The 15398-nt window shown below is 36.6% G+C and overlaps 1 protein-coding gene across 1 annotated transcript in view; it reads right to left on the minus strand.

Annotated features, from left to right (window-relative positions):
- The window catches only part of LOC106478494 (vesicular glutamate transporter 1-like), a 168785-nt gene that overhangs the window by 53035 nt on the left and 100352 nt on the right, over positions 1-15398 (minus strand). The window contains exon 3 of the mRNA XM_022382106.1: positions 5793-6051. Within this exon, the coding sequence (XP_022237814.1) occupies positions 5793-6051 (259 nt within the window). The remainder of the gene's footprint in view (positions 1-5792; positions 6052-15398) is intronic.

Here is a 15398-nt window from a genome sequence, read left to right on the forward strand (position 1 = left end):
AGCGTGATTGTTGAAATTAAGTGTATCGTAAAGTTCTATTCGGAAAGAATAAACCAGTTTTATTAAGTAAGGACTTGTGTCGCTAAAGTTTCGTCGGAACGTAGTTACGGAAAATTAATTAACAAACGGAGACGTAACAATATTATTTGAAAACAAGTGAAGTGTGTGCTGTTTATTCATCGTTGAATTTATCGTTAACAAGTCACAGACACCTACTGTAGAAGAATCCAACAACAACAACAGAGTATATATTTATACTATTAAAAAATATAAGTAAAAGCCATTTATTTCGACTATTGGCAAAAAAAAAGAACTCATATATATATATAATCAATATTATTTTTTAATCTGACAATCTTCAACACGTATATTAATCTGTGTTTAATTTTTCATAAATGACATTCCACTTTTCAGATATAAATGAAAGGCCAAGTGTGGTATCGACGACCAGGTAGTTATGCACAAAGTTGTACAATGGGCTATCGGCGCTCTGCCCATCATGGGTATCGAAACCCGAATTTTAACGTTGTGAGCCAGTAGACCTACCGCTGAGCCACTGAGGGGTTTCGACGACTAGCTTCATAGATGTTTCTATTACAATGGAAAGGTAATACTGATTTTAGCCACGAGGTGACAGGTATTCAGTGCTTTTTGTAGCCATGTTCTTATCAAAGTGGAGCTGGTTGTAATACAGATGTTCATGTTGTCTCCAATCTATCAGTCTCAGCGAAAGAGTAAATCATTCCTGAAGTTCACCTTCTCATATTTCTGCTTTCTCTGCACGTCTGTCTTCTCTAAACATAATACCAGTGTACGAGTAAGAACAATACCGATTTTCAGAAGTTGTCTAGCCGGTATAGTCTTGACATGTGACTTATTTCATAAATAAACACACCTGGATTCTTTGCTCAAACGTAAGACGAAAAATTTTAAAAATATATCCTACGATAAAACATTCTTGTGAAATCACAAAACGGGTGCCACGTGGACAACCACTGGAGGAAAACGAAAGGTGTCGCCACTCTAGAAACAGAACTTTGTTTGAAGTTGGCAATAAGTTGGCATTCTTCCAAAATGTAAAGCATAAACCGAGTCACGCCTCTCAGTGTCTGGAGGAAGAATTTGGTAATAAATTACAATGTTGAAATTAAAATACAATACACTAATTACACAGGCTTTATAAGCTCGTTTGTTTGCTTTATTTTGGCGATTTAAATCTGAAATGTACAAAACCCTTTTACCTGGCAGAATGGGGAGAACTTGTAATGGGAAAAAAATGCTGTAAAAAACGAATAATACACTCAAAAATGGATAAAATTTCGAACAACCCTCAGTTAGGTATTATAAAACACACCAGAGTTAATTTTGTTAAACAAAGCATGAAGCTGCTTTAACTAATTTTCCAGTTCATCAGCATTCAGTGGAACCAACCAAATAGAGATTTACAACACGTGACGCCAGCCAGCGGGAAATAACTATATCGATATGTAAATAACACCTGACTATTCTGGCTAGAATGTCAGGTTCCTGTATCCACTGGAATAAAACAAAGAGTATTCCATTGGCCCAATATGCCAGAAAATGATTCCATCAGCACTAAGTTATACCCCCTGATTGTTTGTATCTTCTTGAGGTTATTTCTTTAGGGAAGGGGGTTGGTAGAAAAGAACATTGGCGAACGTATTGGACCAATAATATGTTGACCCCCCTCCACAGCCCAAACCTAGTAATGCCACGTAAATGAAAAACAACAACAACAAGCAAATAAAATAAAACCGTGTTTCCAATTTATTTGCGAAATTATGCAATCAGATTGTGTGTAGTTAGGAGGGATGGTATGTGTATGATTGTTGACTCACACGGGGCCTCAACGTTTGCTGCACTGGTCCTATTCACAAGTGGGACTTTCATGAGTTACAATTATGCATTAGGTAGGGCCCCAACTGTGTTAATTGTGTGTTCCACTAGACAAAAATTATTTATCTCACATATTTCACAAGTGGACATTTTATGAGTTGGTCAGGTTCTAGGTCTTGAGAAAACTACTCCGGTTATCCTGTGGAATGACCATCAAAAAGCCCTGAATTTTCTGCTTCTTCTTATAAGGTCACTTAAAAATTACTCCTGCTCCAACCCACAAAAAAATCTTTAGTTTGAATGTAAAATGGCTGTTCAAAGCTTCACTCTATACCTCTCGCTGACAATCCAGCCATATTTGTAAAAAAAAGACGACAATAATGAACTGGCCTATTGTTAACCGTGAAAAGTAGTGAACTGGCTTAACGTTAACCGTGAAAAGTAGTGAACTGGTCTAGTGTTAACCGGTCCAGATTTAGAACAGTTCACATTAAACTGATTAGACTGTCTCTCCATATGACTAGTCCAGATTTAGACTATGACTCCATATGACCACTTCAGAGTTAGAATACTTCACAATAAATTAGATCATTATTGGCCAATCTCACCAAACGATTAGTCCAGAGCTAGAATGCTTTACATTAAACTAGGTTACTGTTGGCCCATCTGAACATATGACTATTTGAAACTGAGAATATGAAGCTAGTTCACTACTTTTCACGGTTAACATTAGACCAGTTCACTACTTTTCCCGGTTAACATTAGACCAGTTCACTACTTTTCGGACTATCTGCGATAGCCGTCCCTAATTTAGCAGTGTAACACTAGAGGGAAGGCAGCTAGTCATCACCACCCACCGCCAACTCTTGGGCTACTCTTTTACCAATGAATAGTGGGATTGACCGTCACATTATAACGCCCCACGGCTGAAAGGGCGAGCATGTTTGATGTAAGAGGGATTCGAACCTGCGACCCTCAGATTGCGAGTCGAGTACATTAACCACCTGGCCATGCCGGGCCTAGTTTGAGACTTAAATTGTTAATAGTTTTATACTAATGAAAACTAAATACTTAGACATTAGTTTCTTACAAATATTGTTGCGGCACATATGTTACAATGTTTTACATTTTATAACAGATCGGTAGTAATAGTGATATATAAAAACCTCCCATGAATTTTGTCACTGACGCCATGATCATTAGGCTAAAGGCCAGTTCTGGATCTTCTCGCTAGTTCAAGCGTACTGTAGACCGAACGCGACAAAGTTTTAATTATCTTACACAACTAAAGTGAAACTATTTCTGTTTACTTACTCATTTCACGTTCCAATAACGACCCGGAATAATATTTTATGTATCGGAAATAAACAGTTCGCGTTAAACTCGTTATCCGAACGCAACATATGACTAGGGGCTATCTGCGCTAGCCGTCCCTAATTTAGCATTGTTTGTTTGTTTGTTTTTTGAATTTCGAGCAAAGCTACACGACCACAACAACCGTACAAGCGTTTAATATATAATTAAGCTCCTTCACAACCATATAATAATCTGCTATCAGATTAATCCTTTTCATAACAACATACTATAACATTTAGTGCCAAATGACCCATTCTCAATCTTACAGAAATTTAGAACTAAATTAGCCTTCACTGAAAAACTGAAACATTTATTATCAAATTAAATATTTTCAAAATACCAAAATAACCCACTTTTTTAAAGCAACTCACTGGTATTTACACACGAATGTAATAATTATGTAAAGTATATACGATGGATGATGTTTTTAAATTACTGCCTCCAAATTCAAGCAATTTTCTCAAGGACAATTATTTATTTGCCTTTGGATTTAATTTACTGAAAGTATCATCGAGTTAAATGACCCCATCAACAATAACTCATACATATTTGCCACATGTTTATATTGTCCAATCTCTATTGATGTAGAAATATGCTACTTTAAGTATCTGTGATACTGCAAAATGTGGTTAAATTACATTTTAAACATGTAGGATTGGAAGTTTCAGTAAAGCGTTTTCTTGACCTGCACAAAAAATAAAAATTCGTCATCACAAAATTTAATTCACGTCTTAATCGATTGAAACACTTTTTCAAATGTCACTGAATTTAGCAAAGTGACTTGTATAGTGCTTAAATGTAATTAGAGATTTTAGTTACACTTGATTTTACATCAAGCTGATTTCATCTCTAAAATCGCAATGCTCAACATCCACGTGGAATTAGTTCAGTCACGATCAGGTGTGTGGATTTTCTTTTTCTTATTTTTAAGAGGAATAAACTGGATCCGTTGAATTGTTCTTCGTTATTCCTGTTTTTCCACTTACTATTTGGATTCATAAAAACATTGACATTTTGAAAAGTTTCAAATATACTCTGCCCGATCCCACTACATGAAAAATAAAATGTATATGAAATACTTTCTGTTATCGTTATTTTCTGTAAAGATTCATCAAAGTTCGAATAAGATTGAAATGGCAACAGTACACATTTTTTCTTAGATTTCAAAACAAAGTTGCAGTGACTGTCAACTGTATATAAATACATTCTCATCATCGTACGACTAATTCCACCAACATGTTATTTTCTTGTTACTAAGCGTCTATAAGGCTTTATAAATCATATTAATATGACGGTCTCGAAAATTTTGATTTCATCCCATTATGTTCTCTGTCTTCAGCAGGTTATGAAGTTAGAACGTGACTAGCTTATTACATTTATGAACACATCGGTATGAACAGTGAATGATAACGCTAACTAACCGATTTTTATAACGTTATATTTTAAGGAAATGAATCGCTCACCGATCGATCGCGAATTATATAAAGTAACCATTGTCTCCCACCCCCTCCTAGGTTGAATAATTTGTTAAGACCCGCATACAAAGCTTTTCTTGCGTAAAGGGACCGTTTTTGTATTAAAAACTTTAAAATAATAACATATTATTATTATTATTTCTTTTGAGAAATGTGAATAAAATAACTTTTATTATGAAGCCCCGGTCCATAATTCATTACAGATGTGTGTATTACAGATGATGGAAATAGTTAAATCACAAAGAAAGAAAAAGTACAGATTCTGGTTTACAAAGTAGTCATCTAAGGTACACTTATATTTATAGCTGTATTTTATTTAATTTCTGGTATCTTACTATTAATAATGTTACGTCTCTGATCGTTTGTTAATTTTCTGTAGAAATTATTTCCGAGAAACTTCAACGATACAAGTCCCTTCTTAAATAAAACTAGTTTATTCTTTCTCAATTCAGCTTTGCAATACACTTAATTTCCACAGTCACTTTAACTTAAACACACGCTATAATTCACCACTATTCATGCACTTCACTACCGCGCCTGACTCAAATGTCCGTCTCTGTCTCTGCCTGTCTGCAATTCTAATTCCGATTAATTGTTTCGCTTTATCTAACGCGCTTATATACAGGAATAGAGGGCGTCTAGCAAATACTGGATTATTCGTGATGTTCCCGATCCTTCTAGAAACTTATCACGTGGTACCAGGGTCACGTGACGTCCGCTGTCGTAACAATAACATAAAACACGCTAAAAACTTAGAATTAGTGTAATGATATTGGTAATAATAAAACCAAAATAACACGTTGTTAAGTGATCACCAATAACTACCACTAGGTTATCATGAGTATTCATTTCTTTTGTCATGTTGCTTGCAGTATTAAGATTAACCAGCCTAGGTAGCAATAATTACTTACTGTTTCTGCTTTAAATTTGCAAAACTGACTAAACAACAGGCGACCCCTAGGTTATTCGTATTATTTACTTTTTCTACCATACTGCTTACAGTTTACAACGGTAGTTACCCTTAGGTTACCATGATTACTCAGTTCTGTCACATTGCTCACAGTTTTAAGAAGAATTGCTTATAAGCTACCGTATATCACTTACTTCTGCTGTCACGTTGCTGACCATCTGAACAATAGCAACTCCAAGGTTACAACGGATACCAAAACTAACGAGAAACCCAAAAAAACTAAGTATGGCTATCAAGTATCTCTTGGACATGTTGGGACAACAGGGGCAGTTGGGTTCCAGGTACTGCTTCCACGATTTCTTCTTCTTCGGCGGTTCTTCTCCACCGTAATATTCCTCTTGTAGTTCATCATGTTTTATAAAACCCTTTTCGTCTTCTTGTTTCTTTAGTTTTCTAGAAAGACCACAAGCAATGAATCATGATTCGACTTACTCGTTAATGTTATTGACAAAACGAAATTAAACATCTAGACATCTTTGGACATTCTCATTAAATGTTAAATTATTGTATTGAAATTCATTCATACGAGATTGACATTTTTAACAACAAAACTTCGAAGTAAACTAACAAATATCTATTCTCTGTTTTTGATAGAAACTTAATTAAGTCGTCGGCGTTACTTACTTTAACTGACACTTTAACACGAAAAAACACCACCTACATGTAGTTTACTTTTGTTATTGTAACTGACATATTTCTAACATCTTAACAAAACCATGTAGATGGAAATGTGACATAATAAACATTACGTGTATCTTCTACAACATAATATATCAGGCGTTTCTTTGTCAATTGAATGCACCTCAATAATACTACAGATACAAAAATATTGATGTTCTCCTTGCTTAAAGTAAACCTGTTTCGGTTTTTAACATATCTTCTTAGTTACGCCTTTAAATGCCACATTTATGGATAAACAACTTTCCGAATACCAGATTTACTTTTAAATGCACACAGAAACATATGCATTACTACTTTTATCTCAATTATTACTTCTTGGATCAACAAGAAATTTTTTGAGATAACTCCCTAATATATTTCTCAAGGTTCACTTTATCAGACCCTGAAAAAATTTTAAGGAAAGTAATTATTCACGCATTAATTTCGAAATTTGTAAATTAAAATGTAACCCTATGATTTTTTAAATTGTATTATAAGATTACTGAATTTACTTCTTATGTAGTTCTTAGAACATTTCTTAAATTAAGACTTCTCAAGACTAAAACAAAGATTATATCTATATATACAAAGATAATAATGTGTCTGTCTGTCCCTTATCTAACTACTCCTACAACGCTGGGCCAATCTCAACCAAACTTTGTGGGTTGGTAGTTTGGAACAAGGGGCATGTTAATAGGGGTTAATAAACCTCTCCCCCAATTGTTGCTGTTATTGACCATTTATTGTTTTTCACGTAAGTTAACGTTAACTACATACATGGCCCGGCATGACCAGGTGGTTAGGGCGCTCGATTCGAAATCTGAGGGTTGCGGGTTCGAATCCCCGTCCCACCAAACATGCTCGCCCTTTCAGCCGTGGGGGCGTTATAATTTGACGGTCAATCCCACTATTCGTTGGTAAAATAGTAGCCCAAGAGTTGGCGGTGGATGGTGATGACTAGCTACCTTCCCTTTAGTCTTAAACTGCTAAATTAGGGACGGCTAGCGCAGATAGTCCTCGTGTAGCTTTTCTCGACATTCAGAACAAACAAACAAACAAACTACATACATAGATGGCGCCACGTCCTTACACACAAAAATTACATTTTCTACAACACAACACACACAAAGTACGAGGGGGAGGGCACACAAACGTCTTATGAAGGAATGCAATGAAAAAAATGACCACCACTTTTGCAATACAACATAAACTCAGTTAATAAGGCTGATATGAAGAGCCGTATCTGAGTTATACCCACTTCCTACTTTGACCCGTGACCTTTCAACTTCGGCCCGTGAGACACTTCTGTGGCTAACACCATCAATTATTTAATCACGTGAAACACAGTGGAAAGACATTAAGAGTTTGGTATTAAGAGAAAGTACCCCTACCGCCGCTTTACTTTCCGATACCTCTTCCTGCAAAATTATCCTGACCATCGCACAGTGTATACCATGTTTTAAGTATATACATATTAAGTTTTTAAGCTTATACAAAACTTTTGGTGAGGTAATAATTAATACTGTAATAATATGCTATGTTATACATAACTTGTGTGAAAGTTAGGATTTTTTGTGTTATTTATCAAAGCATCCATCCATCCAAACATCTATATACGTTCATAACCCGGACGAAGGACGGGTACCTCAGCTTGTGTGTCTATAAAACAGAAACCATCATTCAATCTCCTGTTCAAAAGGAGTATAAAATGAAATATAATAATAATTTCAATGTAAAGCCTTTAGTTATATAATTGCCCTCTAAAGCACATGTTTGGTTTAAATGAATTTTAAAAAGATAAGATGTGCGAACGTCAGAATAGACAATAGTTTGATGTTTCTGAAGTGGGACATGTAGTTTTTGCTGTTGTAATGCTGTAGCTTTTGTACTGACGTCCAACACCAAATATTCCAAATAACTATTATTTTTTTGTTTTAAAAGTATTAAAATATTTTGTTTTGATCGTTACATTTATTCTTTGTTTGGAAAAAGTAGATACAACTTTGTTTAGTCTGTGAATCTAATATGCCTGTTCTACTTTCAAAGACGAGATGTGGCACAGTTTCTGATGAAATAACATGTAACGTAGTCAGCGGGAAATCTCTGTAAATAGGAAAATATCAAATCTGGAATTCAAACAATGAAAATGACTCCACTGATCACCAGAGCAGGCCCGAAAAATAACCTAAGCTTTCCAAATTAGGAGTTAGTTACCCTAGGTTTACTTTAATTTATTACATGACGTACTTACATGCATAACAAAAAGACCCTACTATAGTTCTCTAACACTTAGGACGTTGATACTCATTAACTCAAAACCTATTACAATAGGAGTTGTATAATGACAGCCTTATAAAATTGAAGAAATGATTGTGTTTACAGGGTTAAATAGTGCATTGATATCCAATACAAGTAACATGTATCAGAAGCTTAAGAGAAGGTTTATGTCAAATACAAGCCGTCCTTTGTTTGGGTTTTGGAACTTGAAAAATGTGACGGTTGAATGCTGTGATAAATAACACAAAATCCTAACTTTCACACAATTTATTTATAACATAACATATTATTACAGTATTCATTATTATCTCACCAAAAGTTTTGTTTTAGCTTTAAGAACTCACTATGTATATTCTTAAAACATGGTATACACTGTGAGAAGATCAGGGTGATTTTGTAGGAAGAGGTAGCGGAAAGATAGTAGCAGTAGGGGTGCTTTCTGTTATCCACTTTCAAGATCCAGCTCTTAATGTTCTTCCACAGTGTTTCACGTGGTTAATTAATTGACGGCAACTGACCGCAAAAGTGTGTTACAGTCGAAGTTAAAAGGTTACGGGTCAAGGTAGGAAGTGGGTATAACTCAGAAACGGCTCTTCATGTCAGATTTATGGTGGCTGTGAAAGTAGAAACTTCAGCTGAGTTTATGTATTATTGCAATAGTGGCGGCCACTTTTTCTCATTGCATTCCTCCATAAAGAGTACTAGCTCACTCTCTGAGATGTATATAAGACGTTTCTATGTCATCCCCTACACACTGTGTATGTTGTTTTATAGAAAATTTAATAGTTTTTCTTCTTGGTGTAAGGACGTGACGCCATCTATGAATGTAGTTAACGTTAACTTACGTCAAAGGAAGTAAATGCTCAATAACAAGAATAATGAGGGTGGAGGGGGTTGTGAACATGCCACTTGTTCTATACTATCATTCCACAAAGTTTGGTTGAGATTGGCCCAGCGATCTAGGGACAATTAGATAGACACACAGATTTTTTGTACTTTATATATATATATATAGATGAATAATTTAATTTGAAACTGTGACAAACAGACACAATGTCTTAACTATTCGAAGAAAATTTTTTTTAACCTTGTTTCATAAAACAGATAATTCAAAACTTGAAAATGACAATAAACGAAGAATACGACAAAAGTTGAATACAAATCAGGCTCGAACTCATATTAGGAAATGATTGGTCGGTAAATTATAGACTATAACTTCTTTACAAATTATAACAAAAAGGATTTCTTTTGAAGTAAACCTTTCACGCTAATGCAAATCATAATCTATCAAAATGCTATATCAAACGGTCCGGGAAGTGTTAGTGTTGTCATTAGCTTAACGAAAAAGACTGTAAAAAGAAAGATAGCTGTCGGGGTTCATCAAAAGACAGTTAAAACACAATTTTGATAGATTTGTGCGAGAAATATCATGCTAATATATTAGACTAGAGGCGTTAGAAAGGAGGAGTTTAGAGCAGCATCAATCTTCATAGCAGAGCTTATAACTCTTTTGAAAAACGTGATTTTTTTGGAGGGGTTGATCATCAGTCGCAGGACTTGTTCAGTTCTTTGTGTCGTTCCATGGATCTGAGTATTAGCCTTGTACTTGTGGTATGGGTATATATTTGACTATTAGCCTTGTATTTGTGATATGGGTATAGATCTGAGTATTAGCCTTGTACTTGTGTTATGGGTATAGATCTGACTATTAGCCTTGTACTTGTGTTATGGGTATGGATCTGAGTATTACCCTTGTACTTGTGTTATGGGTATGGATCTGAGTATTACCCTTGTACTTGTGTTATGGGTATGGATCTGACTATTAGCCTTGTAGTCTTTCCATGGATTTGACTATTAGCCTTGTACTTGTAGCATGGCATGGATCTGACTATTAGCCTTGTACTTTTGGTATGAGTATGGATCCGACTATTAGCCTTGTTGTCGTTCAATGGATCTGATTATTAGCCTTGTACTTGTGGTATGGGCTGTCCGTAGGTAAAGACATGCGAAAACTGGCATATTATGTAGGTCTTTGTAAACAGTGAAGATGGCATTATCCTTCTCAGCATCTAACACCATTTATAGACACTCATTGTTTTATAATCATGACAGCCCAATTAACAAACTATTTCTTATTTACCATTTATAGAATCTTAAACCAAAATTCATTTGACATGACATTTAATAGAAAATAAACAGAAGAGGTCCAGTGTTATAAGCATCATGAAAAACTGTTTGTCGTTTAGCACAAAGATGCACAATGGACTAGCTTTACTGTGTTCCATGTGAGGATCGAACCCTAAATTTTAGCTATATAAACCGTCTGTTTTATTGTTGAGCCGCATGGAGACAAGCATTTTGGGAATCACATATAAATATTGTAGCGCTTTGTTCTCAATGTAAATTTGTGACGGAAGATTTTGATTTATCCTATTTTCTCTAACCAGTTTATGTGAATTGCTCTAAGAATTACTTTCCATTATGAACACAAAATATAAAAAAATTAAATACGATAAAGTTGTGGATATATGTGTAATTATTGTATTTTTAACCGCGTGTAGTTACCATGGCTTCAGATTGTTTTTTTTTTTATATATTCTGAAAACTTTTTTGTTTTTTAACAAACTTATTTTCTGCTCCATAGGGAACTGTTTTGCTTTTTAACAAACCTGTTTTCTTGTCCATAGGGTTATCGCGTATTAGAAGCAGTTTTAGTTGGTTATGGATGGGTAAAACTTGCTTCAAAAAAATTAATCATTAAAACATCTGTTAACAAACGGTCTAAAATGTACAGAAACAAGTAAGATAGAAAGACAGTATAACATTTCAAACAGTTCTAAATAAATGTGTGTTAAAAATAATTTTCCAATACATTATCTTGTAGATCAAAGCTTGAAACTTAATTGAAATTCTAGCAATTATCTGCAAGAGTAGTAGCAGGAGATAAAACATAATCACATTTCTACAAGGACAGCACGAGATTTTGTAAAGTTTGGATAGAAGTTTGATTTCTAGCTAAGCAATTACCGGCTTGAAGTAACAACATAGTGTACCGCACGAGCTATGTCAATTAGAACTACAGCTTTCAGGAAAATATAGTGTTACGACAGCAGAAGTCACGTGATGCTACTGGCGCGTTTGGTAGCGTGCATGAAATTTCTCGAGTGATCATGAATGATCGGGGATGCCCGAGAGTATTCGAGACGCCCCCTTCTTTAGTATATAAGCCTGGCAGAGAAGCCAGTGATAGATAGATAATTAAAGAAGCGAACAGTAGTTACGGTAATATAAGGTGTATGTTTGTACTCGTCGAGAGCGAAGTTATCGAGATTGTAAATCGCTGTTATTTATAGCGTGTATTATAGAAGTTGTTAAGTTTAAAGGGACGAGAAACGTACTGACTGTGGAATTACTGTGTACTAAAGTTTGTATCGAAAAAGAATAAACTGGTTTAATCAAGAAAGGACTTGTATCACTGAAGTTCCTCGGAAAGAATTTCTACCGGAAATTAACAAACAAGCAGATGCGTAACAAATTGGTATCAGAAGTGAGATGGAAAATAAAGAAAAAAGAAGATGGAAACGAGAAGTGACAAATCAAACTACAGCTTAACATATTTGATGGCAGCAATACAAGAACAGCAAAGAAACAAGAAGAACGAGAAAAGAAACAAGAAGAGAGACAACAGCAGTGGCAAGAAAACCTGCAACAGTGGCAGCTCGAACAGCAAAATAAATAAGAGAGATTACAGCAGTTGTTGGAGGAAAAAGAAAAGAAACAAGAAGAATGAGAAAATGAACAAGAAGAGAGACTACAGCTGTGGTTGGAGGAGAAAAAAGATAAACAAGAAGAGAAACTACAGCAGTGGTTGGAGGAGAAAGAAAATAAACAAGAAGAGAGACTACAGCAGTAGTTGGAGGAGAAAGAAAATAAACAAGAAGAGAGACTACAGCAGTTGTTGGAGGAAAAATAAAAATAAACAAGAAGAAAGTCTCCAACAGTTGAGAAAAAGCCAGCATACACAAATGAAAAAGATTAGTAAATTTCAAAGTGAATTAAATACATTAAAGGAAAATTTACTGTCGTTTACACAAGGGGGATATATTAACCATGGACCTAATCAGCACCAGACAACAGGAAGCCCCTTCCAGACCCTGCAGCTAAACCCTAATGCAGACATCTTCAGTCCTGCCAGAAGTCACATTCTAGATATGGGTGTCAGCAATAGGGGTGATCTAGTACGAAGGAAGCCACAAGAATTCGATGGAAAGGCATCGTGGAAAGCATATAGAGCACTATTTGAGCTCCTGGTAGAAATGAATGGATGGACAGAGGAGCAGAAAACAGTGTACCTGGCAACGAGCTTGAAGGGACAGCCATGGAAATACTTGGACAATTGTCAGTAGACGACAGGTACAACTATAGAGCACTAGTAGCTGCTCTAGAAATCAGGTATGGGACTCAAAATCAGTCTGAAGGGCTAGGTTTAGGACTAGAGTCTGTGCTAAAGGGGAGAGCCTGCAAGAGCTGGCACAGGATTTGGAAAGTATGGCACACAAGGCCTACCCAACTGCACCACCTGATGTCCTCAAGCTGTTGCTGAGGGATCAGTTTGTAGACACCTTGGACGGTCCACAATTGAAGATACAAGTAAAGCAAGCACACCCCTCTACTATGCAGGATGCAATGGCCAGAGCTCTTGAATTCGAATCCTATGTTAAGTACAGCACAGAAGTACCAAGGCTGGTACAGTCATCAGGATTCAAGGCCAGAAAAGGTCAGCTTTCAGAGAGGTTTGAGGAATTTTGCTGGCATTGTAACAAATCTGGGCACAAGAGAGCTCAATGCTGGTAACTTCAACACAGGGAAGATGCCACGGCAGGAAACGTTGCTACCCAGAAAGGTTGTTGAAACTGTGGAGAGTAAGGACATATGAAGAGCCAGCACAAGAAGAATACTATCGTGAAAGTCCCAACAGCTAAGTGTAAAATGGCAAGCACACATACTGTCTATGTGACAGGGAAGCTGGATGGCCAAAGGTGCAACTTTGCCATAGATTCTACATCTCAGCAAATCCTTGTGAGTATCAAGGTGCTAGATCACAAAGGAATACCAGAAGCCATACAGAAGCTCTGTGGTGTGACAGGACATTATACAAGGTTGTGGGGACCAGTGTGGGTAACTATTGAGCTCATGGGCATAAAGGAGAGACACAAAGTATACTTGGCTGACATTGAAGACCCATGCATATTAGGGTTGGACTACTTAATACCGAGGAAGTATGTAGTTAACTTTGATAAAATGACGTTTGGGAACAACAGAGGCCAAATTCCGGTAAGTGTTAAAAGAGAGGTTGAACTAACCAGGTGCCATCAAGCTGAAGTCAAAGTGACTGAAGGAGTTGATGATGGTGAAGTGGAACCAAGTATAGATATTGAAGCAGAACAGGAGAAAGACCAAGATTTGAAGACAATAATTGATTTTCTACAAACAAGTGTTTTGCGCCCTGCTTTAGAGAATGTGTCTAGCTTAAGCCCTGTGATAAAGAACTATTGGGCACAATGGGACCAGTTGAAGCTTGAAGATGGAAAACTGCAGATGGGAAAGTGACGACCTGGCAAACAGTTATACCGAGAAAGTTACGGGAAGTTGTGCTGTGTCAATCCCATGATAGTTTAACAGGAGGGCATCTTGGACTTAAAAAGACATTGAGTCATCTACATCAGAAACTTTAATGGATAGGTATGATGCAAGATGTGGAAGAGTGGTGCAGTGTATGCTGTACATATTGTGCTAAAAGGTGACCCAAGCATAAGGGACGTGCTCCAATGAAGTTATATCAAGTTGACGCACCAATGGAATGAGTACCCATTGACATTGCTAGTCCTTTGCCCCAAACTCGTGCTGGAAACAAGTACATTTGTGTGGTGATGGATTATTTCACCAAGTGGCCTGAGGCATATGCAATACCAAATCAGGAAGCTACAACTGTAGCTTCAGCTATTAGTGATTTTTTCTTCAGGTTTGGTATGCCATACGAATTGCATTCGGATCAAGGCCGTAACTTTGAATCAGCTATGTTCCATGAATGCAGCAAGTTGTTTGGCATACGAAAGACCAGGACAACGCCACTTCACCCAGAGTCTGATGGGATGGTAGAAAAGTACAACTGGACATTGGGACAGGAATTGGCAAGGTTTTGTAATAGCCACCAAGATGACTGGGATGTCTTACTATCTCCACTATTAATGGCCTATAAAACAGCAGAGCAAGAAGCTACTGGATACACTCCAGCAAAGCTGATGTTTGGTTGGGAACGTCGGTTGCCAGTGGACCTGATAACAGGACACTCACCTTATGAAGAGTTGCCTGAAAATGTGTCAGAGTTCGTGAAAGAGTTATCTGAAAGGATGGATGATATTAATCATCAAGTGCGTTCAAACTTAAAAACGTCTGCTGTTTCCATGAAGCTATGTTATGATAAGAAATCTATTGAAGTCAGCTTTGTACCAGGAGACAAGGTGTGGTTGTATAATCCCAGGGAGACCAAAGGGGAGTCTCCTAAGTTGTCTTCTCCATGGAAAGGCCCATATGACATGGTGGATCATCTCTCAGACGTGACTTTCCGAATAAAATGTGATCGGCAAGGTAAGCCGAAGGTGGTGCATGTCAACAGGCTTTTGAATTATCATGGTCCAAGACATTTCAGTTGGAATGAAATGAACAACAGAACAAATGACGCTGCTGAAGACGTGTCACCTGAAAAAGCCACTGTTGAAGAAGGAACTCTTCCCAGTTTTGAG

The sequence above is a fragment of the Limulus polyphemus genome, unplaced genomic scaffold, assembly GCF_000517525.1.
Source record: "Limulus polyphemus unplaced genomic scaffold, Limulus_polyphemus-2.1.2 Scaffold217, whole genome shotgun sequence".
In the NCBI taxonomy this organism is placed as follows: Eukaryota; Metazoa; Arthropoda; class Merostomata; order Xiphosura; family Limulidae; genus Limulus; species Limulus polyphemus.